Here is a 27,743-nt window from a genome sequence, read left to right as displayed (position 1 = left end):
TGTACACATATATATATGTATGAATATATATATGGATTTATACTCATAACATTTCTTTATGTATATGTATAATTTGGTGCAACATTCACTTTGTAGCCTTTTACATTGAAAAGTGCCTGAAAGTCTCTGAGATTACATCTCAGGAAAGGCTTTTTATTTGATCAGTTCCAGGAACTGTTCTCTCTGCCCTACACTATGACCCAGCACTTTGATATTTACATCACCCAGAGCCGATTTTTCTATAGACACCAAATTTTAAAACTTTGGATTTTTCTGTACTACATGTTTGGGGGTAACATTCTTTCACAGTATTTGGAGCCAATCATTTCTAATTCTTAAACAGCAGCTATTTTTCGAGATGTAATTATGCCATATCCTTGTGGGTACTTCCATCTATATGCCACCTGTAACGATCTGTCATTCTTATTAGTAGCTTTGTACTTTATACTTTGCATTTATTGAGTGTTTTACAATAAGTTGTTACTAAGAAGAAGTTATACATTTGCTTTAGCCCTCCATTTGATACTATTGTTTAAAATTTGTCAGATTCAGAAAACCTCAAGTGTCCTTCCAACCTCTTTAGATAATTACAGACAAGATTGTGCCTTGAGTCAGTTTTAAAATCCTTCCAGCCATTTTGGCCACTGCGCATACCAACATGTAGTGGGACAATTTTCTTTCAGGGATGGCAGCTGGAGAGGCATCTTGAGGGCCAGGTGGTTCCTAGCATAGCTGCTGATGTAGATTGTGGTTCTGATTGTTCCACTTGGAGATTCTCATATATCTTTCCCAGTTAGATCTATACAGGTGCCCATGAAATCACATAGTCCTCAACCTTCAGTTTATGTGCAATAAGACTAAGACCCAGCCTCCTTAACTAATGTGCTTGAACTCAAGCAGCAAGCAAATGTCAAACATCAAGACTCCTGTTTGCTCTCACCACATGCATTAGAAACAGGGAGCATAATGGTTAAAATACTTCAAGTAGGAATGAGGAAGCCTGATGGCTAGATGTCATTAATTTTAAAAAAAATGTTTGAAATGCATTGTTTTCTTTTCCACCAGGCCTCCTCCTACTAATTCTTCCAAAATCTGTTTCAAAAGTTTCCTCACCCCAGAAGCTTTCTAAGCATTCATAGGTTGGATTAGTAACTTCCTCCTGTTTGCTCACAAGGAAATGTGCACATTCCTGTGATATAGCACTTATCACATTATGATTAATCAACAATCCATCTTCCTCCCTCTCACCAGTCATTGTGCTAAGCTTCCTAGGAACAGCAATACATCTTTGACTTCAATCCCTAGGACTTAGTGGAAGGCCTGGCACTTAATGTTCGATGAGTGAATGAATGAACCAACCACTGCAGTTTCAGTACACATTGGGCCTCTTCGGTCATAAAAATCACCTGATGTTGCTGGCTTAATATGTAGTTTTCTAGCCCACAGCACAACAGATGATAATTCAGAACTGGGGTAAGGTCCAGGAATCTGCACTTTTGTTGACTAGCTGATGCCTTGATGCACATGATTCAGAGATCACATTTGGCAAGCTCTGTTCTACAACTAATGCCCCTGAGTCTGGTTCCAACTGTATGTCACAATAACCCATGGGTCTGAATAAAAGTATAGAACTTCTGTACCCATCTGCTCTATCCATAAACACCAGTACCTCACCATCATGGTGGTTGCCCAGTGTGTATACTGACATGTCAAACAAACCCAAGGCTCCCTTCCAGGAAATTTTGGGAAATAAAAAGGATGTTTATAGGTCATTTTAAGTTCTTTAGAAACAGGTATCCCAATTCATTAAGGGAATATTATCAAGATATAAATCCAGAATCATGAAACTTATCTTGGACATGCCGAATTTGGCCTGAGAAACAAGCACAGAGGAAAATAACTGTCCCAACCATCCCCTGCCACACCCAGTCCCTGCATGCGCACTGAGCCTGTGTGAGCGCTCATCCTGGCCTATTCCTGTTTGTGTGGCCAGATTCCCCCTGCGCTAATATAGAGCAAGGGAGTTGATTTGGATACTAGGATCCTAAATGTTCTTTTGGGACTGAAGTTCCATATCAGTAAACTTAATAACTGATGCTTACACAACTTTTTAAAATCCAAAATAACATACCCTGCCTGAATGCTGTTTTATATGTACACTTTAAAAAGAAATTATGAACTTAATTTCACAGGTGGAAGAATGGAACAAAATAGTAATTAAACTGTCTTTAAATAACTGCTGGAGGCTTTCTGATCCCCTGGTATATTTCCACACACAGAGGGACCCCGATTTAAAATGGTTCAGCCTATGATTCTTTGGCTTTATGATGGTCCAAAAGTGATACACATTCAGTAGGAACCATACTTCAGTTCTGAATTCTGGTCCTTCTTTGAGCGAGTGATGTGCTACAGGAGTACCTCTCCATACTAGATCCCAGTCAGTCACAGGATTGTGCAGGGAAACAACTAGTGTTCAGTTACTGAGCCTTGGTGTTCAGTAGTTGGGTGGATTAAATGCATTTTTGACTTGTAATATTCTTAAATTATGATGGATTTATTAGAATATAACCACATAGTGTGGGAGCATCTATGTATTATAACATGTTTATATTCAGTTTCAGTATTTTTTATAGACAGCTTCTTTTATATGTACATTTCTGTGGGTCAACCTAATTGATGCTTTTGTCATTTTAAATGGCTAAATATCCCGGATATTTTATGCTACTCTTTGTTCAACAGTCTTCCTAGTGTTGGATTCTTTTATTTTGGTTATTTGCCATCATGCTATCATATATATACAGTTCTCAGGTTCATTTCTGCTTAAATTATATTTTTGTTTGCATGAATTCCGTAGGGGTATATTCTCCAAAGTGAGAAGGTTAGATAAAAGAACAATGGCAGCTTTATAGTTCTCTCTGGATTTTACAGTTACTTTCCAGAGACCCTAAACCAATATACAAGCCTACCAGGGGGTGAAGCATGCTGGTTTTCCCACACCTTGACAATGTGGAATTTTATTATTTCAGCCTATTTCTGCTAGTTTAATATGTGTGTTAGGGCCTCAAGAGAGAAATTTTATTTTCAAATTTTTAAGTGATATGAAGTATTTTTTTTCCTTGTGGAATAACTCACCATTTTCATTTTAAGGACAATTTACCTTCACATTTTTTTGAGAATCTAGCTGTCTTTTATTAACTATTATTACTATTTTTTGTTTTAGAATTATTATTCTCCATAAATACATTGTTATGTTAGATTCATTACATATTATATATAGTAAATCAATAAATATTTAACACCTCTTCTGTAATTTAATTTCTAACATATATATATATATTTGGGGGGGCAGAGAGATAAGATTTAATGATGAACTTGTTAGAAGGTAGGGGCAGCACAGTGGAAGCCTTCAGGAGTGCAAGGCCCACCACTTGTCCAGGGGACCTCGGTTCGGGATGTATTTCACCCTGCAGTCATCAGGGATGAGGTGCTTCTCAGCCACCACGTCTTCAAATTCCTCTGGATTGAACTTGGTGAAGCCCCACTGCTTGGAGATGTGAATCTTCTGGCGGCCAGGGAACTTGAACTTGGCCCTGCATAAGGCCTCGATCACATGTTCCTTGTTCTGCAGCTTGGTGCGAATGGACATGATGACCTGTCCAATGTGAACCCTTGCCACTGGGGCTTCCCGAAGGCACCTTGCATGCCTGTCTGGAGCCTGTCAGCCCCAGCACAGGACAACATCTTGTTGATGTGGATGACATGGAAAGGGTGGAGCCGCACGTGGATATGGAAGCCATCTTTGCCGCAGCTTTTTGCCATGTATTTGTTGGCACAAATCCGGGCAGCCTCCAGAGCTTCGAGGAGAGCTGCTCATATTCATCGGACACCATGTGGCCACACAGTGGGAACTCATCCACTTTTGCCTTCTTCCGCCCCAGGTCAAAGATGCGGATTTTGGCATCAGGGACACCTCGGCAAAAGCGGGACTTTGGGTATGGCTTGTTCTTACAATACCGGTAACACCGGTCGGGACAGCGTCCCATGGGAACACCAAGGGTCTTCGGGGGCGAGCCGAAGGAAAAGCTTTTTCTTTTTTAATTCGTAGAAAAAAAGCATTTATATGGCTCTTAAACAATTAAAAAGCCTTTCTAAGCAGGCTCTTTGCTCAGGCCTGTGTGTCCTGCTCAGCAACTTTATCCACCACACTCACCCAGGCTCAGCCCCAGATATAGAAACTCAGAGGCTTCTGGGCCCATTCTCCTGCACGGCCAATGCCAATGCAGGCTGCTGCTACTACAGCTGACGCACTGGGCTCCAGGGAGCCACATTCTAGCCACACAGCCTCATCCTGGGCCAGGTCTTGCTGGTCAAAGCTCTTGTCAATGATATGAGAGAGATAATGATAGAGATAATATATGTAGTATATATTATATATATTATATATATATAGTGATAGAGATAACCAAATAAACCAGAGTATTTTGGGATCATCTCCAATTTTGAAAGAAATATTAGTGGATCCTGAAACAAAAAGTTTGAGAACTGCTACTCTTATTAGATCACCATATTCTTGTTTCATGGGTACAGTGTTTCTCTTATATTTCTCGAACATATTACTAGTATTTTTTTTAAATTTCTTTCTCCCCAGATAGTCTCTTTTTCTGCTGTTTTCTTTTTTCATATATACATATATATATATATATATATTTTGTTGTTGTTGTTGTTGTTGTTGTTGTTTTGTTTTGTTTTGTTTTTTGGTACCGGGGATCGAACTTGGGTCCTTGCACTTGTGAGGGAGGCGGCGGAACCACTGAGCTAAATCCCCAGCTCTCTATATATTTATTTATTTGTGCATATTAATTTTACAAACTATTGGATTTGATTGGGGCATTTTCATACATGCATGTAACATACTTGGGTCATATCTGTCACCCCATTACTTTCTCTTAAACACCCCCCATCCCTTTTCTTTTGTTTGATTCTCTCCTTTCTACTTTCATGTCATGTCATCTTTTTTTTTTCTAGATTCCGCATATTAAAGAAAACACGATACTTGTCATATTTGACAGGTTTCTTTTCTTTTTCTTTTGTCTTTGTGTGTATGTGCATGCGTGGTTTGCTGGGGATTGAATCCAGCACCTTAGCGCTGAGCTACATACCTACCCCTTTATCTATTTTCTGTTTTGAGTTAGGATTCTCACTGAGTCATTAAGTTGCCCGGGTTGGGCATCATATTCCTTCCTCGGCCTTCTAGAGTGCTGGGATTACAGCATGTACCACCAAACCTAACTCATATATGACAATTTTTAAGTGACAGGTTTAACTGCCTTTCATACAACTGATTCTGTAGAGATAGGAAACAGAGTCAGTATTAGGTGTTGGTTCAGGCCTCAAGTTTCAGAGATCAGTGGTGTATCTCTGAATTAAGAAACTCTTAAGAAGTGGACTCAGGCAGAAATGCCAGTTGGCTCTGGTTAAGAAAGACTAGAGAGTAGGAACATTCTGGTTTCATGATGGAAAAAAAAATACATAGCTTTGCTGCTGAACTGTAGATTTTGCTTCAACATGAAAGCACTTAATCTGCTCATCCTGCCTCCTTGGTCCTCTCTCAGTGCCACTTCTTTTCCTGGAAATTTCTGAGTGTCCACATCATGTAGACCACTCTGGTCTGGGTAGGAAGGGCTTCCGGGTGACCATGAGGCTAAGACACACACTTGGGAATTGTTGAGTAAGAACCTGAAAACAGAAGTCTCTGGAAAGGTCAGTCTTGTCTGTGAAAAGATCACCTTGAAGGTCAGGAAGGATCAGAAGGGGCCTCGCTGGGTTTTCTTGGCCTCTGTGACTTACAGGCATCTTCTCAAGGGAGCAAATCAATAATCCTAGGTTGGTTTGAGTTCCTGTGGTGCCAAGCACAAGAGGATTGTTCTTTATACAAGTTAGGCCTTTTGATTTGGACAGGGACTTAATTTGATTTTTTTTTTTAAATTGGAGATGTCCATTATTTAGTTGTCACACTAAATCTAGTAATTTTTTCAGTCACTCTTGACTCTGTGGAATACTTACAATTTATATCTATAGGTATCTATTATCTATCTACTTTATTTAGATATTATTTATTTACTACTCACTTTACTCATTTAACATGTACAATTCAATGATTTTTAGTATATTCAGTTATTTATCTATCACCACAACCAATTTTAGAACATTTTCGTCACTTCAAAAAAAAGAAACCCTGTGCTCATTAGCAGTCACTTTCCATTTTTCTACACCCTCCCCCAACTACTAATCTACTTTCTGTTTCTATAGATTTTCCTATTGTAGGCGTTGCATATAAGGAATCACATGATATATGGCCTTTTGGGTTATTAGCTTTTTTTACTTGTTTTCAGGATTTGTCCATGTTGTGGTGTACATCAGGACTTCATTCTTTTTTATTGCTGAGCAATATATTTTTTTTGCTTAAATTCTTTTATTGGTACATTTTATGTATACAATTCATTTACATTTATCATTGGGTGCTTGTACCTGTACATGATGTATCTTGGTTCTTATTTTTTCCCCATTACCTGTGTGCCCTTCCCCCTCCCCCTTCCCTATTTACATAGACTTTGTTTCCATTGTTTTCTTTTCTCATAATTTTTCCTTTCCCTTCTTTCCTTTCCCCTTCCCCTCCCACTTCCCCTACCCCTTTGGACCTTTTCTTCCTATTTCAAATTATCCATTATTCATTTTAATACTTATTTACACTTTCAGTTTCTCACACTAGAGAAACTATCCAGTATATACACATGTGTCCTATTTATTTCACTTAAGAGTATGGCCTCAAGATGCATCCATTTAACTATAAATGTCTCTAGTTTCTCATTCTTTATGGCTGAGTAGTACTCCATTTTATTTAAAAAACCATGTCTTCTTTATCCAGTTACCAGTTGATGGGCACTTGGGCTGTTTCCAAGCTTTAGCTATTATGAACTGGAGCAATATTTCATTCTATGATACACCACTTTTTGTATATACATTTGTCAGTTGGTGGACATTTGGGTTGTTTCTACTTTTTAGATATTGCAAATAATGCTACTATGAATGTTCATGTTTTAATTTTTATATAGAAATATGTTTTTATTTCTCGTCAATATATACCTAGGAGTGGTATTGTTGAGATATATGGGAACTATCTATTTAACTTACTGAGGAACTGCCAGATCGTTTTCCAAAGAGTACTTCATTTTACATTTCCACCAACAGTGTGTGAACACTGCAATTTCTCCATATCCTCGCCAACACTTCTTATTACCTGTCTTTTTTGTTATAATATCATGTCATTATAGTTTGATTTGCTTTTCCTTGGCAGTTACTGGAATATCACTCTTGAGCCTAGTCCTTTCTTATACTCTTTAAAACTTTAGGAAAATGGTGTGGGGAATTAAGGAGCACAGTTCCTGGTGGCTGCTAGAACTTCCTCTGGTTTCACACATCATGTCATAATGTGAGGGGCTACCCCTAGCACAAGTATGCTCCGGCTATTTTCTTCCATTCCTATGTCCATTCATCAGTTATAATTCTGGAAAGGAAACATAATTGTCTGACCTTTGGTTGTGTGGGTTATGTGGCTACCCTTTGGGTTAGTATTTCTGCTCAGGCAGTGCACAACACTTCTTAGAACATTGAAAAGAAATTGGGGTGCTTTTGTGGAGGAGAATGGATGCCAAAAGGAGGACCAGGATCCTGGTTCCCAGCCTCTTGGCTGAATCACATCACCAAGGTTGGGAGCCAGGCATCGGCAGGCACACCAGGAACACAATGTTAGAAATCTGTCATTCGAGTAGTGAGTAATTATGCTCAATACATGATCATGGAGAAAATATAACTTGTAATATTGTATTTCAAATTTATTTTTGCCTTTCTTGGATACTTGTATACACATGCTTCAAATACATGTCCTCATTTTATCCTTGGTAATCTTTAGTTTCTAGTTGTATTCAATAGTGGTACTGATATTGTATGTTTTGCTCTTGTGCTTTTTTTTTCTTGTGGCACTGGGGATTGAACCCTTTGTCCTGAGCTACACTCCAACTGTCCTCTCTCTCTCTCTCTTTTTCTCTCTCCCCCCCCCTTTCCTTTTTTAGACAAAAAAATTTTGCTGTGCCACTACATTTCCCACACTGAGCTTGAACTTGGAACCTTCCTACCTCAGCCTCCCAGAGTGCTGGGATTACAAGTGTGCACCTCCACACTCAGGTTCTTTGCACTTTACATGCACTTTTGTGAACTACCCAGTGAACTTAACTACCAATATAATAATGTAATGAAAAATCATGTTCTGAGTTCCAAACAAATGGGTAAAAAATGAGTGCCCGGGAGTTCATCTGTTTGCAAACCAGATTATCACTGACCTGTGAGCTTGTGTTTGCAGGTAGGTGTGAGTTCACATGGAGATCAACTTTCTCTCATACATGTAGTTCCTAGCTATAAGACATATTGGCTGAAGACTCAGGAATGTCAATGTAAATAACAAAAAGGATTATTACACTAAGAACAATTTGGGGAAAATACAGTCCTTAGGAATTCCAGGCTGCATCCATGATCTTGCAGGGAGGTAGAAGCTTTCGCACAGCAGTTCCTTGGTGTTCTCTGTGGTGGCAGGCAGCTGACCTGAAGGGTTCGGCTGCTTGCAATGAGAAGGGCTGGACCAAAATGGCAGCTCAGGACTCTAGTCAGAGACCAGATGTTCTTATAGAGCCAACTCCCATGAGCAGCTTAGGTAGAAGGAGTCAAAGCCAGAGATCTTTCTCTTGGCTTCAAATTCTTCCTTCTCCCATTATCCTTCCAGAATTGTGCAAGAGCCATGATTGCAGGCATCCTGGCCCCTGAGAACTTCTCCCAGGTATACATTATCAGACGAAAATGAGCATGTCCATTCACAGGCCACTGAGGGTGCTTTAGATGATTCTGCTTGTTACTCAGCTAACACATATATTTTAAAGCACATCAAAGATTGTACCTGTAACTGTGATGACTTTTTAAAACTAATAACTTCATTTAGATTTTTCTATTTTAATTCCAGGTTTTCTTCGGCAGAAATAAGGAAACAGTTTACTCTCCCACCAAACTTTGGCCAGTGCCATCGACAAAGCATAAGTACATCAGGCTTCCCCTCTCTTCAACTAGTAAGTATGAGTTACAGGTTTTCTAAACGAATGGTCAGGTGCAGAAGTGCCTAGCATACTGTACATGTTTGTTCCTTTTGTCTTTACACGGCCACCTAACATTCTCCACCCACTAACTAGTTTATAACTCTGCCTTGGGATGTTAGGTAGTATCTGTCTGTCCTGCCAATCAGGGCTAGACTGCAAGTAGGACCGTGAAGGCCTGTGGTTCTGACATCTTTGAACTTAGAGGCCTTCCAGGCTATTCAATTTCACCTAAATTATAGTTTATATTTGGGGAAAAGGATTAGTCTGGAAACTTACTTTTGTTGGAAGAATTTTATTCCAAAATCTGAAAAGCCCAAGTTACTAATCTTTATAAAATCACTTCAAGAATAATTTACAATAAAATCTACCTGTTTTAGGTGTACAGCTTGATTAATTTGGGCAATTTATAGTCATTTAATCTCTACTCAGTCAAGATATAGAACACTTGGGCCAGGGATTTAGCTCAGTGGTTTTGCCGCCTGCTGCGCAAGCGCAAGGACCCGAGTTCGAACACCGGTACTAAAAAAAAAAAAAAAAAAAAAAAAAAAGATATAGAAGTGCCCTTTTGCAGTCTCTTAAGTCTCAGCCCTCAGATCTCAACCCAGGCAATCACTGATCCACTTCTGTGGTTTAATTTGGCCTACCTGAGACTTCATATAGCTGGAATCATACAGTATGTAAAAACTGTGTGTGTGTGTGTGTGTGTGTGTGTGTGTGTGTGTGTCTGTGTTTATGGTGCTGGAGGTTGAACCCAGGGCCTTCCCAGCCACAAAAATGTGTTTTAAAATTTGAGATAGGGTCCTTGCTAAGTCACCAAGTTGCCCAGGTTGAGCTTGAATTAGAAATCCTCCTGCCTCCAGCCTCCCAGAGTGCTGGGATTACAGCCACACCTGGCACAAACCCTTTTGTTTTTTTTAAATAACCCCCCTCTCAAGTTGAAGATGACCTATAGTTTTACACTAAAAAACAATTACTGAGCTTCTGTATGTGTTATATTACTTGAAAACTAAAAGCTAGACATATGTCAGGTGAGATAAATCTGACTTAAGTAAGATGGTTTGTAAAACCAGGCGTGGGTATTCACTTCCTTTGTGAGTGAGCTCTAGCCCTCTCTAGTTCACTTCCTCACACAGCACAGTCGCACTTTCTGGCGGGTTCTAGTGGTTATCTTGGGGGCGGTTAGGTTATTTTTTGTTTCTACTTATTACTTCAAAACCACTTCTGCTCGTAGAAATTTTGTAACCTTCCCCTCATTTCCTGTACCAGCCATTTTGACTCCTGTAACAATTTACAAGCCGGGTAACCGTATCCTTTAAAGGTATGTTTTACTGAAGTGATTTATGGTTCTTTGAGAAGGATAATTTGTGTGTTGTATCATTAATAAAATAGCAGTACTAAGAAATATATAGCACCTTTTACTGTGATAGCTAACTTGGAATGACATTTCTTTGAAAAATATATTTAGGGTATCAGTACCTTGCTAGACTGCCCTTTTTATTTGTACTTTTCCTATCTGTTTCAAAATTTTACATTACAGTAAAAGCACCTCAAGTGCATAATCTCTATGTTTTCAGATATATCACGTCAAATTTAAACCAAGTTAAATTAGGTGTGATTCTTGGCTTAATTTGGTGGTAATATGTGCTTATTTACAAACAATTTTTTAAAAGATTTCTGATTGGGGTTTTGTATTCCAAAATATACAAAATTTATTTTGAAGTGACTGGATACACTTAAATTTTGAGCAAGGTGGGGCATTTGGTGCTTTGCTTTTTCTGTAAAGTAAGAGTACAGCTTTCTGTAGTACAGTATCTATCTTGGGAAACAGTGTGGACATCACTATTAAGAGACTTTAAGGAAGTTTCGCTAATAGGCATTAATGCCTTGTCTCCTTGCCAGCTTTTACTCAAATGGTATAGCCTTGAATTTTTCAGGGGGAATCCTTTTTAATATAAAGTTAAAAAGAAAAAACTTGTTTAATATTTGCAAGCGTTTTTTTAGTAAAGATTTTTTAGTAAATGTTCTGACAAAAGTAAATATTGAGGAATTGCTTTAGTAGCTAGGAAGTCCAGTTAAAGTTAACATGTGACTTTGCTACCCATTTTCAAAGAGAAGGTATTAAGAATGAAGCAAAAGCAAGTAAAAATGTTAAAACTACTGTAAATAAGATGCATATGTTCCTGTCATCATTTAACCCTGGATCTTTTTGTACATGAATATGCTTTATATAATATGTTAAATTTGAGTGCTGATTTTTTTCCAGTTTGGCTTTCTGAATCTTTTTTCCCAGCTTCTGCAGTCTGTTGCCCTTGTTCCTTCTACTTATAGGGAAGGAGGCATGTGGGGATAAAATTTTTAAAAATCCTTTTTTTGTTGTTTTTTTTTTTGTTTTTGGGGCCGGGGATCGAACTCGGGTCCTTGCGCTTGCGCAGCAGGCAGCGAAACCACTGAGCTAAATCCCCGGCCCTAAAAATTCTTTTTTAGAAAAATAAATGTTCTGTTTGGGAAATCCCTTCTCTCCCTAATATTTACCTGCGATCACGTAATATGAGAATGGTGGCGGCTGTACTTTCCCCAAGTTATCTTCCTGATGCAGGTTCCCTAGAAGAAAACATCAACTCACATGGTAATTTCCTTTTACCTTAAAAAAAAAAAAAAAAAAGTATCTCTTTTCCTACAAATAATGGAATATTCCAGCAAGATTTGTTTATCTCAAGGCAGAGTAGTGAGTTATCTAAGGACCCTGAACCTGAGAGCTTTGGAAACGGAGGAGACTGAGAAAACTCAGAGGAAGGGCTCTCAGCCCTGGCTGTACATTAGAATCTCCTGGGAACTTTAGACACATATGTGTAGCCACTTCTACTCCCACTCCTGAACCTGAGCATGGGGACCAGGCATCAGTATTTTAAAATCCCTAGGGACTTTAACATGTGGCCCAGGTTAAGAATCATTTCATGATTCTCAGGTAGGCAGAAATGTTTCAAGGAGGAGAAAGACTATAAAGAAAGATAAATTTTCTTTTGTTGTTCTTTTTGCCCTAAATTGCAGAATGTGTGATAAGCAAGGATCCCTTGCTTACCCTATAGATATATCCTGATGTAAATATCGTGGCTTCTGTCATAAATTGATAAATGAAAGGATAGTTGCACATTCATTGTTTTTCTTTTTGTTTTATTGAGTTTCTATGTTTGTTTGTTTGTTTTGTTTGTTTTTTGGTACCAGGAATTGAACTCAGGACCTTGCACTTTCCCAGGCAGGCACGGGATCACTGAGCTAAATCCCCAGCCTGAGTTTGTTTTGTTTTGTTTTTTAACTCTAATTGTAAATGTTAGCTGTGATATTTTTATGTACATAGTTTTCAATTTAAAACATTTTTAAATGTTGTAGTTTTTAATATGAAGAAGATCCACCACTGACCATTAGTTTTCTAGACATACTGATATATTTGCCCTGTGTCTGTTTGACACTGCTGCCAGAGTCCTTTGTAACCAGAAAGAGCCAGAAAGAGAGGGGCTCTGGCAAGTAAATATTCCTGGGGGTAGACTCACCTGTTGGCTTGGGCATTCTCTGTTGCCATAGCCATGTGAATAGGATGACCAGAAACTCTGATGCCAGCCATCTATGTAAGCAAACAATTTTATATTCTGTTAAAATGAAACTGTAAAATGCTAAAACTGTTTTCTTGCTATTGAGAGGGAGGTGAAACATGCAAGAGAAGAAAGGGCTGGATCTATGCCCTAAGAGAGTAAGGAGGTTTTAAGGCAGTGTGTATGCAGTTAATAACCTTAAGCTCCATTTTATGGAGGAAAAAATACTGGCATTTAAAAAGTAATAATAGAAAAGTTTTGAGTGAAATGGAATTAATTAATCGGACCATAACGTCTATGGATGAAGAAAAGGATGTAAAAAGCCACATCCTGGATATGCACTAAAACACCTTGGTTACATGACATGTTTGTATATTTGTATATCTAACTTTTATGGGTTTTTTAAAGCCTCATACCTTAGAAGTATTCATTTTTACTATGTGCACAGGATTCTGTGAAATACAGCAACTTTCTTTCTTTAAAACTAAGGATGACTTGGGCCGGGGATTTAGCTCAGTGGTTTCGCTGCCTGCTGCCCAAGCGCAAGGACCCGAGTTCGAACCCCTGTTCCAAAAAAAAAAAAAAAAAAAACTAAGGCTGACTTAAGTGGCTAATCACTTGATAAAATGATTTATTTTTTGATTCTGTTGTTGTTGTATACCTCATCTTTCACGGAGTTGGGCTGTTCTGAGGTCTTGTTGATTCCATTGGAGGCACAAGATGGAAAACAAATATCTTAGTACAGTTTCCATGTATATCCACAGTGGAAGAGGAAAGGAAAGTGTGGCAGACATTCTGTGTGCAGAGCAGGCATTTCATTATTGCCATTGTAAACCAGGGGAATCCAATTAGTCTTGGTAAAAACGGGCTGATGCCCATGACACTTGTCATCATTTCGGTGGCAATGATAGAAGAGTAGAAGGCCACGAAGTACTGTGAGATCACTGAAGCCAGAGGAACCTTACCACCTGCAGCTCTGTTTACATAAAGGAGTAGAACTGAGAAGACTGTCTTATTCCCTTCTTCATTCCTTCAGGAAATAGTTATTGGGTCTCAATCTGTGCCCGGAACTTCTCTAGGAGCTGAGGATAAAACTGTGAATATAACAAAAGGTCTAACCTCATAGAGCTTATAGAGACACAGACAAACTCGCAAATACAGACTATGACAGGGGACAGGAAGGCCTTTGAAGAATGAAACCGGAAAGGGAATAGTGACATGGAAATGATGCTAATTTAGATTGGGTGGTCTGTTAAGGCCTCTGTCTGGGAAGGAGAATTCTAAATGAACTTGGCAGATCTCCAAAGGACGGATATTCCAGTCAGAAGGAATAGCAAATTAAAAGGCTATAAGGCAAGAGTGTGTGGCATTCTCAAGAAGCAGCAAGGAAGAAGAATGTGGCCTGTACAGAGTGGGCTGCCGGAGATGAGATTATGGAGAAACAGAGCTGAGTTGGAGGACCCCAAGACAACTAAAAATGATGGCTTACACTCAGATTCAGAGAAGCCACTGGAAGCACTGATCACAGGCCCAGCACCATCTGACTTTTTGTAAGAATCATTTATACAGCGTTTCTTATAAAGCTTACTGTGGCTGCTATGTGGAAATAGACTGGTAGGGAGGCGCAGGTGGGAAGATGTCACCATGAACCAGAAAAAAAGTAGTGATGCTGCTTTGGAATAAGGTCAGCACAGTGAGAAGGTGAGGAGTGGTTGGATTCTGGCTATATTTCAGAAGCAAAATGGATATAATATAGATTATACTTGGACTCTAAGAGAAAGAGAAGAATAAACATTCTTCTGACCCCGAAGTTGTTGGCCTAGGAATAGAATTGCCACTTGGTGACAAATGCAGGCTTAGAAGGTATGGGCTGAACAGGTTGGTGGGAAATAAAGAGTTATCTTGAATTTCTTGTGATTCAGAAGCCTGTAAGATTGCCAATTGGTGATGTTGAGGTTGAGGTATAATTGGAAAAGTCAGACTGGCTTTCAAGACGGAGCTTGAGGCTACAGATACAAATTTGTAATTTTTTTAGAAGATGGCATTTAAAGCCTTGGGGATACATGCAATCATGTGGAAGTGAATGCAGATTAATAAGCAATGTTTTAGAACTGCACCCCAGGGTCCTGTAAAAAAGTGGTGCCCTGAAAGTAAAGTGGTCAGCCACCCAGTTTGCCCCAGTGAGGGAGTTTTCTAATGGGTAGAGACTTTCAATGACTGGGACACATGGGACTTGCCCTGAATGGAAAGAAAATTTCATGACTGTCTGCTGTGGGTCGTCATTTAACCTCCCTCTTTGTGAAATACTGTTGAGATTTGTCATGTGAATTAGTTATCAATATGCTATCTGTGTACTGCCCTGTGCTAGGAGCTATGTAAGTTAATTTTTAAACAAACATAGTCCTGGAATTCTCAATTTTATAGCAAGTTGAATCTTACTTCTTGTCAGGAGAAATAACCTCTTGACATGTGTTGAGAGACTGGGAAAAGGTCAAATTTGTTTAATTTTTAAAATAGATATTTGGTTGTAAGCTTTAAGGTTATCTATCACATATTTTGGTGTATTTCTAGTCTATTGGCAAGGTCTCTGGCAGAAATAACTAAAAAGAAAGGGTACATAAGCCTTCACTAGAGAAGTGTTAAAAATTACTTATGACCGGAGACTGTTTCCTCAGCTTACTGCCTGACCCCTAGTAGTTTACCAAGCCTGAAATCCAGCGGGCAGACAGGAAGATCACAGCAGGCTGGAAGCCAATGGACATGGGCTGATGCGTGGCTTCTCTGAACTTCAGGAGAGCCTGTACCTTCTCTGAAAAGGCTTCTGCCTAATTAAGTCAGGCCCACCTGGATAATCTCCTTTGATTAAAGTCAACTGATTAGGGACTTTAACTACTATAGCAATATCTCCTCACAGCAGCACCTAAATTAGTGTTTGATTGTATCACTGGAAGAAGATGTGCATATACTCCAAAAGGCTACAGCCTCCCTCTCTTCTCCAACTCTGGAAGCCCAGGCTATCTGGACACATATTACAAAGGGAATTTTGAGAACACAGTTCAGCTTAGCCAGGTTGACCCACCATAAAACCATCAGATAGGTAAAGGCTGATTGAAGGTTATTTGCAATCTTCAGTATTTTCTGACATTATTATAACAAATGATATGCGTAGTATAATAATTCATAATACAAAGAGAACCTTCTTGAAATTACTTTGGATCATAGCATTTAAACTAATCTTTGGTGATCACTGAACACCAGAAGAAAAACAGTTCAATTTTATGCTTGGCTTTGAAGCTTCCAAGGGCCCAAGTCCTTCCTTGGACTGATGTGAGAACACCCCCACCCCAACTCCAACTCATTCCCTAATTTTATCCCCCCAACAAAAAACAATGCCATGTGACTCTCGCAGTATTTGTTTTCTCCTTTTATCACTACATAGATTTGTGTGTGTGTTTGTACACACATGTGCTTGTGTGTGTGTGTGTACACTTTACCTCATGATAAAGCCTGTTCTTGAGATTAAAATTTCAGATAGTCCAGAAAACAAATTTTTTTTCTGGTTTCTGATTATTATTTGAACTTCCAAGAGGAAAAACTGTTTGAAGGCCTAGCTCAGAGTAATTACAGTCTCCAGCACTTGCCAATGGCAAGACTAGTTTACACCATGTTTGGAATGACCAATTTCCTTCCTTGTTAGTTTTAGTATAGAAAGATGGGCAAGATTATTAATGCCAACGGTGTGCATTGCTAGAAGCATATTTAGTAATAATTCTGTTATTTCTATGTGTTTGCAGTCAGTTCCACCCTGGAATATATTCAGACCTCAAGAGTTTGTGACTTTATTATGAATTGTGTATTTAAGCTTGACAAATTGCCATATAATTAATACTCAGTAATCAACTTCCCTCACCAAAGATAGCATTATTTAAATGTGAGAAGGTTAAAATGTGAGCATCTCATGGTCGATTATAGTGTTGCTCCATGAGAGTAGTGACCTGTGCTTCTCTGAATCCTGATGCCCAACTCAGCGAGTTGTACTTGGTAGATCCTCAGTAAATAGCTGCTGAATGAAGGAGCTGGCTATCCTTTGCTCTGGGTCTTTGGACCTTGGACTGTCTGTCCTGTAGATGAGAGAGGTTGCTGTCAGCCTGATTTTTCATCACTTGTGCTTTGGAGTTCAGGAACATAACAAGTATTGCACTTTGGCTGAAACTGGACTTCTCTCTGATAGTTACACACAAATGTCATTTTTCCATGAGGTTCCTACATATTAGCTATTGGTGCTCTTGACACCTTGCTTTAAACTCTGCTTCAGTATAATTTTTAAGTGTGTATTTCTGGTGCCTTTGCTTGATTAATTGATATTCTTCATAATACATTTACATTAATTACTATTTTTGTTTATTTATTATTGTTTCTTTGAGCAGCCAATCTCATGACAAGTTTAAAGCAGAATTTTTAGGTAGCGGTTAATGTATTTTTTTGACTCAATTCCAAATATACTTATTATTGCCCTGTGTTTTAATTATCTCAGAAAATATAGATTCCCTGAAAGCCCTATAAGAAAAAAACAATCAAAATTACAATAACTAAGAATTTGAGCCTGCTTAGATTTGAATTCCAGATGGGCTACTTTCTAGCCATATAATCATGGGCCAATTATTGAATCTCTAGCCCTCAATATTCTCATCTGTAAAGCAGGGATAAGGGTGTGTACTTCCCAGGGTTCTAGTGAGGATTGAATGAACAATGTATATAATGACCTTATATAATGACATAAGTACTCAATAATTATTATTTCAATTGATAAAAATTTTACATGAGGTTAGGGATACAAAAATGCAATTTTTATAAGTTCCTGCAGAAGTCATTTCACAGTCTGACCCTGAGCTGTTCTGTGTGGTGGCCATGTGGGGCCTGGGGAGTAGGAGAGTCTGCTTTCTCCCTCCGAGCCCGCCTTCTGTGGTCTGCGGCAGGTCCATTTTTGTTCTATGCACAGATGAATGCCCCTCTGGTAGAGTTAGTGTCTTTCTACAAACCCAGTCTGCACCCGAGCCCTGCAGAGGCCGATCTGAGTCCCATGAGAGGACTGTGGTCCTCTCCTCAGCCGATCGCAGGTCCCAGTCAAAACCAAAGGGAAGATCTCTGTCCTTTCCCATAGCACCTGGAGAGAATTAGGGGAGTGCTTTGTTCTCCACTGAGGTTCATCCCATCACCTTCTCTTCTGCCTAAGTCAGCTGCTGCTTCAAGAATCCAGGTGGGAAGTGTTTTGCCTAAATCACAGCTTCATTATTCCTCCCCATTGAAAGTCATTCCTGTCTCCATTACCAGCAGGGACAGTAAAACTAGGAGAGGACAGAAGAACTACATTTACATTCTCTAATCTTAATTGCTTTGTTCCTTTCTTCAACTTGAAGCCCTTATTGGTTTGTGATTTCAAGGGGATCAAAAACCGGTTTTGTTAGCATTTCCTTTGACACTGTCCTTGTTTCACTTCAAAGCATACAAATCTGGGGTGTTTTTTTGTCATTGCACTGAGGGTAGAGATCAAGGAAAACAGTGTCCCTTGGGCTGATGATCCACATGCTCTAGAGCTGCAATGGTTGTTACGGTTACTATTATCATCATTGTTGCTACTATGTTACTGTTACACAAATCTACTTGATCTAAGTGATTTTCTTACTTCCTTAAAGCAGTGGTTCCTAAGTCTTTGGATTTTGCCAACAAGAAAAAAACGCTCTGTTTAACTGAAGACTGATGAAATGTTGACAGCTTTTAATTTTATCAACTAAAGAAAAATACTATTTAAATTACTATCTGTGTCATTTCTTTTATTCCTTCTGTCTCCCACTGTGGAGGGATAAAATGCAGAACAAAAGAGCAATTCTTGTAAAATGAGTCAAATTTAGCTGTGAAATTTGACTCATTTCAATTCAGCAGATTGCCCTGTGTTTGCTCAGGGAGGTGCCGTCCAGTGAAAATCTCCTGCAGACCAGCACCAGTCAGCCCAGCAGTGCTTGGAAGTCACTACTCTAGAGGCTTTCAGCACTGAGTCAGGCTCACCATCAGCTGTGATTATGTATGAAGTGCTTTTGAGAGTCAACATATAGGATAACTCAGGCCAAAGGAAACACTGCACCTAAATACTCAGCCAGAGTGTTGAGTTTGCCCGAATTTCTGGAAACTTGCCTCCATTCCCTACTTCACTGCATTTGGGTAAACAAAACATGGCCTCAGAGAGCTTTTGCAGGAAAAATTTTAAAATTTCAGCAAAGCCTTGTGATTTCATTTTGGATCTCCTCAGGATTCCTCATCAAGATGCAATTAAGCAGAGAAAAATTCTGCCTTGGGGTATGATTTTAATTACTCATCGTGTTATGACTTGACTTTCCATTGCTGCATTTCTTTTCCTTTCCGTATCACCGCTTCTGTGTTTGACAGCTCCTCCAGTGTCACTTCGTTTTAGGCTAATAGCAAAATGCTAAGTTGAACAGGAGGGCAAGGCAGATATCTACTGTTGCCTTCCTGCTTTTACCAGAAACTGTGTGGGACCATCTTTTTCTTTTCCCCACCCCTCCAGCCTCAGTTTTATGACCCAGTGGAGCCAGTGGACTTCGAAGGACTTCTGATGACCCACCTCGACAGCCTGGACGTGGAGCTGGGCCAGGAGCTGGGAGACTTCACTGATGATGACTTGGACGTGGTGTTCACGCCAAAGGAATGTAGGACTCTGCAGCCCTCTCTGCCAGAAGATGGGTAAATTGTTTTCCTAAAATGTAGAGGGGGGTGTGATTGTTATGATTGTTATCAGCAAACTGGGGTAGGGGGAGTGCCTTTATTCTGAATCTCTTTTAAAAAGAAACAGAATTACTTTATCCATGAAGAGGTATAGGACAACATACCATACTATTACCTAGATGTAGACAGTTTTCAAACTAGTTTGGCCAGAGGCTTGGAAGTCATGTGGGGACTAAGTCAGTTCAAAGGATACAGTGGAACAAAAAGGCATGTTCCAGGGGCCAGGGATTTAGCTCAGTGGTGCCGCCACCTGCCTTGCAAGTGCAAAGTCCCAAGTTCGATCCCCAAAGGGGAAAAAAAGGGGCATGTTCCAGAAGAGGTAAAAAGTGCAGGCTCTGGCATCGGATTGCCCGGATGCCAGCTGGTCACATGCCTTGGGAACCCTCACTGTCCCCATTTGTAAAAATATCCTGAGTTTTTGGGGGGTGTTTTTTGGTACTGGGGATCTAACTCGGGTCCTTGCAGTTGTGTGGCAGGTGGTGAAACCACTGAGCTAAATCCCCGGCCCTCCTGAGTTTTTCTAATCACTGAAATGCCTCCATACAGAAGCATTTCACTTTTTTTTTTTTGTACTGGGGATCAAACTCGGGACCTTCCGCTTTTGAGGCAGGCGCCAGAACCACTGAGCTAAATCCCCAGCCCTGCATTTCACATGTTTCCATACAAGAGATCAAGTTAGAAACATAAGTTACATTTATTGAGCATCTACTATGTGTGAGGTACTAGAATAAATAAATGAATAAGGCAAAATCCTTGAAGGTTTTATCAAGGGATCAAGACAGTGGGGAAAGCACTGTGGGGTGAGTATGTGAATAGCTGCTCAGGGTTGAGTGGTTAAGCATGGATATTAGCTCTTGGTATCAAACAAATGACGGATTTATATCTAAACAAATATCCTGTTGCTACCATAGAAGGAAAAAAAAAAATCAATGTATCTTGGGAGATTTAGGGTGCACTTTTATTTGTGTTTATTTTGAAAGCAAATTTAAGGTCCACAACGTCAACCTCCTGGACATCTTCAACCTTCTCATTTTCCCTAAAAAAAATTCAAGGAGCACATGCAGCCCCTGGCCTAATTATTCTGAGACATTCTAACGCTGTTTTAAACTTTATTTAATCACAGTCTAAGGAGGCTGCCTGACAGTGACATGGTAAATCCCTGTTCACTCTGGTTCAGACAGTTCTCATTCACATAGAAAAGCTGGCTGTGCAGTTTTCATATACTGCAAATACTCATTTCCCAGAAAACAAGAACATTGCTGTTCTTGGGAAACATCTTTCCCTGTTGTCAGTCAATTTATTCAGATATGACATTAATATAGATTTCACATATTACTTTTTCACCTTGGTGGAGAATTATTTAATTTTATTTCTTTGTGCAAAATTTATGGTTGATTACTTTCAGATGTGGCCAGAATCTTGGCAAAATCTGTTTATCTTTTTTGTAACTTGAGAGAGAAGACCATTTTTTCATAGCATTATTTTTTTAGTAGATTATTTCATTGCTAGAACTTTCACCTGACACAGTATCTGTCTGACTTCAAAACAACCTCTACTGTTTCAGTTGTTGCTACAGTCTTCTGTGTAAGCAAAGCAGGGGCAGGTACCCTCAGGATCCTGAGAGAAAGCAATAGTTGATACTTGGCAGTACCTTGGGTCCAGCCCAGCACCGTGTGTTTAGCTGTGATAATGTGGGTTTAAGTGGGAGCTCTATAGGTGAGTCTCTCTCCTACCACTTGCTGTGCGACTTGGAGCAAGATTCTTATCATCTCATCCTGCTGTAAGATGAGAATAATAGTAGTGCCCGCCCTATGGGGCTGATTAAGAATTAACTGAATTAATACATCAATGCCTGATGCGTAGTAAAGGATACATAAAATGTGAACTATCACACATAGCTCTATTATGTGCCAGACAATCTCCTAAGCACTTTCTACACTAACTTATTTAATCTTCATCACAATTCTCTAAAGAAGGCACTCTTACTAATATCACCAGTTTTAGGTGAGAAAACTGAGGCACAAAATGGTTGAATGGCTGGCCCAAGTTCACAGAGCTAATAAGGGATGAAGCTGGGATCTGGGTAGTCAGAGCTCAGCAATCACATGTCTAAACCTTTACAGTATTTCATCTTATATTGACAAGTCTACAAGCAAGTTCTGTTCTTATCCCCTGTGTTAATCAACTTTCCCTTACTGAAACAAATAGCCTAAGATAAATCAACTTAAAAAGAGAAAGGGTTTTTTTCTGGCTTATGGATTAGAGGTTTCAGTCCATGGCCAGTTGGCCCTATTGCTTTGTGCTTTGGGCCTGTGGTGGCACAAAACATCATGGCAAGAGCTGGTAATGGGTGGAGGAGACGCGCTCACCTCATAGTTAAGTGTAAAAGACAGAAAGGAAAGAGAAGAAGAAATGGGAGTTCCATAATCCCTTTCGAGGGCACAACCCAAGGACCCAAGGCCCTGCATCTTCAGGGTTTCACCACTTGCCAATAGCTCCAAGCTAAGAATGAAGACTTGATCACATAGTCCTTGGAGGACATTCAAGATACGAACTATGGTGTCCCCTTTTTACAAATGAGAAAATTAAGACTTGTAGCATTAAGTCTGTTTATCTATAGTTTTAATACATTTGTGACAACAAAAGGTTTTGGTACTACTGTCATTTCTGATTTTAAGACTTAGTCCTTCTAAGAAGATATGACAGGAACCATCTGACTTAATGATCACCAACCAAAGCCAGTGTCTGCAAAGTTATCAAAGCCCAAGACAGCTATTCTTCTTCTTGGCTTTCTAAAAGGAGAACATGCAGTTTCTGACAAAAATGTACATGAACAAAAAATTATCCCTGTCAGAAATAAGTATTTATGCCTGTTTTTCTTATTTTGTATTTGTTTACAGCTGTTCTACTTGTCGTGTATAATAAGTAAAGGCTTCAGGGATAGGTGTAGTTTAATGATTCTCGGTGATAAAGAAAACCCACAAAGCAGAACATGCCAACAAGTTTATCTCATGGAAAGAAAACTCTCTGCCTCAGGAATACTTTAGACTCTTGAATAGGCACAAACATCCTTAGCATTCTCTTTGATATGGGTTTGAAATCCTGCTGTGCCCATTGGTCATGGTAACTGTTTTGTTAATTTTGCCCAGTAATAGCATGTTTTTAAATTTTATTTTCCATCTATTTAGGGTGGAACTGGACCCTCATGTCAGAGACTGTGTTCACACCTATATTCGGGAGTGGCTAATTGTGAACCAAAAGTAAGTTACTTTTCCCCGTTCTTTATATGTAAATGTTAATTTTATTTGTTAGCCTTCTCTTAGTTTTTTAATTAATAAATGTTTTGAGCAGTTTCAGGTTAGTAGAAAAATTCAGCAAAAAGTCCTGACAGTTCTCATTTACTCCCTGGCTAATATCCTCCCCCTCCCACCACATACAGTTTCCCTTATCATTAACATCTTGTATTAGTGTACATTTATTATAATTACTCATCCAATGTTGATACATTATTATTAACTAAAGTCTGTAGTTTACATTAGTGTTTTTATGATTTGTTTTTGTTTTTGTTTTGGGGGGTTTGTGTGTTGCTGAGAATCAAATCCAAAGCCTTGTGCATATTATTAAGCAAGTGCTCTACCAGAGTTATAACCCCCAGCCCTATGTTCATATTGTATGCTGTATATTCTGAGTGTTGTTTTGTTTTGTTTTGATACTGAGGATCGAATTCAGGACCTTGCGCTTGCTAGGCAGGTGCAGCACAACTGAGCTAAATCCCCAGCCCTATTCTATGGGTTTTGACAAATGTATGACACATATCTGTCCTTACAAGATCATACAGCATAATTTCACTACACTAAAAATTCACATATCTTTCTGTCTCTCTAATTTTACCTTGTTGCTTCCTGTCTTCTTTTATTTGTTTTGTTTTGTTTTTGTTTGTTTTGGGGGGGGTTTGGTACCAGAGATCAGACTCACAACCTTGTGCTTGTGAGGCAGGAGCAGTGCCACTGAGCTAAATCCCTGGCCCTGCTTCATGTCTTCTGATAGCTTGATAGTTCATTTCTTATTGTCACTGAAAAATCTTGCATTGTATATACGTACCACAGTTTGTCAATTTATTTATGAAGAAAGTAACACTTTAAACATAAATAGTATAGCCTTTAAGCCAAGTGCATTGGCAGGCATCAGTAGTCCCAGCTACTCCAGAGACTCTGGCAGGGGTATCCCTTGAGCCTAGGAGTTTGAGGCCACCCCGGGCAACACAGCAAACCTAATCTCAAAAAATGAAATAGAGCTTTTGTGTTGTATTTATCTGATGAATTCCTGAGAAAAATAAATACTGTAAATGAATTGAAAATTGGCATTCAATTCAGAACTATCATTAAAATTTGTGACCCAGAAATAAATTTGAGCCGGGGTTATAGCTCAGTGGTGCCATGACTGCCTGGCAAGTGCAAGCTCCTGAGTTCAATCCCCAGTACCAGAAAAAATAAAAAATAAAATAAAATTTTAAAAAATTTGTGATCCAGAAGTAAATTGCTTGCTAGCTTCCTGTCAGAAGGGCCTTTCTGTCTTTGTTTAATCAAATGTTTCATGACACTGCTCAGAACTTTAGACACTGAAGTTCTGAGAGAGTGTGTGTGTGTGTGTGTGTGTGTGTGTGTGTGTGTGTGTGTGTGATGGGGGATTCTTCAGGTTGGGCCACTCCACTAAAGACACACCAGAGAACCTTTGAGAAGGTATAAGCAGCTTGAAATTTGATAGCCTCACCCCTCCTGTACTCCAGTAAGAACTACTGTTCCTTGGGATAAATGATGAAAAACTGAGGGGATTGGGTTTTATCCAGCTCCTGGAAGTGTGCCATTGAACTTGTGCTGATGTTTTTTGGAATAACGTCAGTGTGCCTACTATTTTCAATAGCTGAGGAAGAGAAAGCATCGCTTATGAAAAGTAATTAAGAGACAGTTAGATGCTAATCCATCTTCCCTTCTAACACAAGTGGAAAACGAAGTTTGCCAGGCAGTCAAATAAGATTATGCTTTGCTGGTAATAAATAAAAGATTTCAGAACAAGTTGTTCTCAAGCTTTCCAATGTTATAATTAGAAGTACTTTCTGGATTTTGAAGTTCTAAAAAAAATCTGAGCAGGAACAATAAATAGAAAGGTCCATTTTACTAAATTTGGTTTTTAGATTTATTTTCTGTGTGAGACACTGGTACTTTTTCATTCCTCTTGGCAATGTAAGCTCCTATCTTTCACAAACTTAAAAGAAAAAAAGACCTTTATTTAGAATACTCACTTTGAAAATTATAGGAAAACAAAACAAAAATAACTCAAGTTCACTATATATAGAAAAACATCTTGAACTTTTGATATATAGACTTTGAATCATGTTTTATTGAGGGTATGTTTGTATAAAAACTAAATCAGGGGCCAGGGATTTAGTTCAGTGGCATTGTACCTGCAGGTCCTTAGTTCAATCCCCAGTACCACACACACACACAAAAAAACTAAATCAGATTATGATAGTAGCATGTTTTCAGTTTTCACAATAAGCAGTGATTATCTCTCTTTACCATTAAATTTTATTCCTCAACACAGCTATTAGTGATTGTATATTTATATCAGAATTCATTTAACCAATTTTAATGTTGAGATCATTCCCTGTTTTTCATTTTTATACTTAAAATGTAGAAACATCCTTTTCATTGAAACTTTTTGCACACTTATAAGTTTTTTCCTGCTGGAATAAATCTCAATAATAGAAGTTTCTGTCTCAAGGGTATTCATCTTAGGGAATAATAGATTTTAAAATATTAATAATAATATATACACAAATCCGTACAAGTAGAGTGTCATCACTTAGTAACACTTCCAGTATTTTTGGTAAAATGATTTGTCTTTTATTTGCATTTTCTTTGATTATTAGATCGGGCATTTTTTTCCATGTATTTGTTGGCCACTTGTAATTTTTTTTTCATTAAGTTTATTGGTACATTTTAGGTGTACAATACAGTAAGATTCATCATTGGGATCTTGTACCAGCCACTTGTAATTTTTCCTTGGTGCTCTGCTAATTTATGAAGTTTGTACAACTCTTAATCTATTTGGCCTTTATATATTTAGGAGCACTTTTTAAAAAAGATATTAGCCCTTTATCTATCATATCAGTTCCTCACCCAGTATGCCTTGATGAAAAAAGAGCTTTTGCAAATAGAAAGAGGACCAAGACTTGGAAAGAGCAGGAAGAGAGGGAAGGTGCAGGGGATAAAAAAAGATTAAGATATATTATGTACATGTACCAGCTCCCCTATGTAATCATTATGTACTACAAACATGTCCTAATAAAAAAGTGAGTCTTATTTAAGTAATTAAATATATATTGATGTTTTTCCTTAAGATTTCTATTTTTGGTGTCATGCTTAAAATTTAATTCACAGACCTAATATTGTTTTCTAGCCTTTTGAGTTAAAGTATTAATCTAGATCATTAGCCATTTGATTGCTGCTTTTATTCCCATGCAAATCATTTGTTTTTCTCTTCTACTGAAGCAATGCTTATCCATGTATTAGCTTTGTTCAAATATTTTCATAAAGCAATACCTATTTTAACTTTATGTTTTACAACATACTGCGGTGGGGCGGGGGGAGGGGTTGGCTAGAGTTTACCCTTGGCCTGGTTCTCTGCACACCTGTGTAAGGAACCAGTTCCCGTCCCAGAAACCAACTGTTGGACGAGTAGAAACATGAGACTTCAAAATTCATTTTCAGTTTCTGGCAAATTTTAGCTAGCATTTTATTGAGAGAGTATATTTTTCAATCACTTGGTTTGATTCTTTGGTACATCTGACACTCTAAACATGAAAACTCTAATTCCTATCACACACTCCTCCCAGGTATCGTTCTCTGTGTGTACCCATAGTATTTGACTTGGGAGAATCCCTACCTACTCCTAGTCACCCTTCCTCCCTCAGTTCCACATACATTTTCCACTCGGTTGTTTTCTAGGCGTTGTTCCTGTGTGGTTGTAGAATGGCAACAGGAGGAAGAGGGCACGAGGAAGGTGCTGGTTAATGTAAGTGAGGCCAGGAACCTGTGAGAGCCTTCTTAAGTAGACCACAACAGTGAGGAAGCAGAATTCATCAAGGAAGGTATGCAGAACCTTCCTGTCTATTCATTGAGATCCCTGTGGAGACAAAGCACAGTACATCTTTCCTGTTCTAAGCAACATCTGATCCACAAAGCTTCTAGATTTAGGCCAACCAGATCTGCTGGTTTGGATGTTTTCATTTTTTCTGTGTCTTCATAGGGGTAGGTGATTGCTGGGAAGGCGGAGGAGGAGGCAATAGGATTGCTGGCCAGCTGTTAATTAGTCATTAATTCATTTGGTCTCTTTTGAACATGTTACTTTATGTGACAAAGAATGTGTGCTCATTTTGGAAGAAAGCAAATAACATGGACTTAATATGATTAAATAAAAAGCAAGTATCCTGCCTCACCTTCCCACCAACTGCCTCCACTCCTTGTTCACTGCCTACAGGTCAGTGCTGTGACCTTTCAGATCTTCTTTTCATGCCCTCACAAATATATATGGCTGTCTGTGTTTTTTACATAAATGTGTGCATATGTATGTCTTTTATACATTATGAAAATAGACAATATTTTTCTAATATCTTTGAGGTCATTTTGTGCCAGATGTCTATCCTGTTCTTTGGAAATGATGCCTTGATTTTCTCCAAGGGTGAAGGGATGTATTACAAGTTACGGAATCTTTCTGATGATGGGCCCTACAGTTGTCTCTCCTTTCCCCAATTAGAAATAATACCACAATAAGCATACATTCACATTGGCCCCTACACAAGTGTGTGAATATTTCTGAATGTAGAAATGAAACCACTGCCCCTAATAAATTCTGATAAGTATTGCCACATTCTTCTCCAGAAAAATTGTACTAGTTCACCTCATCACCAACTTGGCATGAAACTACCATTTTCTCTATATCCACACCAGTGCTGGATATTATAAATTAAAATAAAACTTAATTTCCTCCAGTCTTATTCTAGTTATTTGAAACTGGAAGCTATTATTGCCTACTTTCTGAATACTGTTTCATATCACTGAGTTTTCTTTATTTATTATTCTAAAATACCAATTAAATATAC

The 27,743-nt window shown here is 38.8% G+C and overlaps 1 protein-coding gene and 1 pseudogene across 4 annotated transcripts in view; one reads left to right on the top strand and one right to left on the bottom strand.

The window, feature by feature from the left end:
• Dock8 (dedicator of cytokinesis 8) overlaps positions 1-27,743 on the top strand; it is a 231,693-nt gene that overhangs the window by 40,038 nt on the left and 163,912 nt on the right. For 3 of the 4 annotated variants that reach the window (XM_004838202.4, XM_004838200.3, XM_004838199.3), the window contains 3 exons: positions 9,068-9,170; positions 19,365-19,540; positions 22,771-22,842. In XM_004838202.4, the coding sequence (XP_004838259.1) occupies positions 9,068-9,170; positions 19,365-19,540; positions 22,771-22,842 (351 nt within the window). Of the gene's footprint in view, positions 1-9,067; positions 9,171-9,746; positions 10,516-19,364; positions 19,541-22,770; positions 22,843-27,743 lie in introns of those variants that run through there. The other variant, XM_087184064.1, reaches the window with a different exon arrangement.
• On the bottom strand, positions 3,392-4,060 carry LOC101700705 (large ribosomal subunit protein uL16-like; annotated as a pseudogene).

Source organism: Heterocephalus glaber, unplaced genomic scaffold (assembly GCF_053883595.1).
Source record: "Heterocephalus glaber isolate CG9 unplaced genomic scaffold, H.glaber_assembly_v1.0 deba00001481, whole genome shotgun sequence".
Classification (NCBI taxonomy): Eukaryota; Metazoa; Chordata; class Mammalia; order Rodentia; family Bathyergidae; genus Heterocephalus; species Heterocephalus glaber.
The sequence above is the reverse complement of the archived record's forward strand: the minus strand, read 5'-3'. Positions and strand labels throughout refer to the sequence as shown.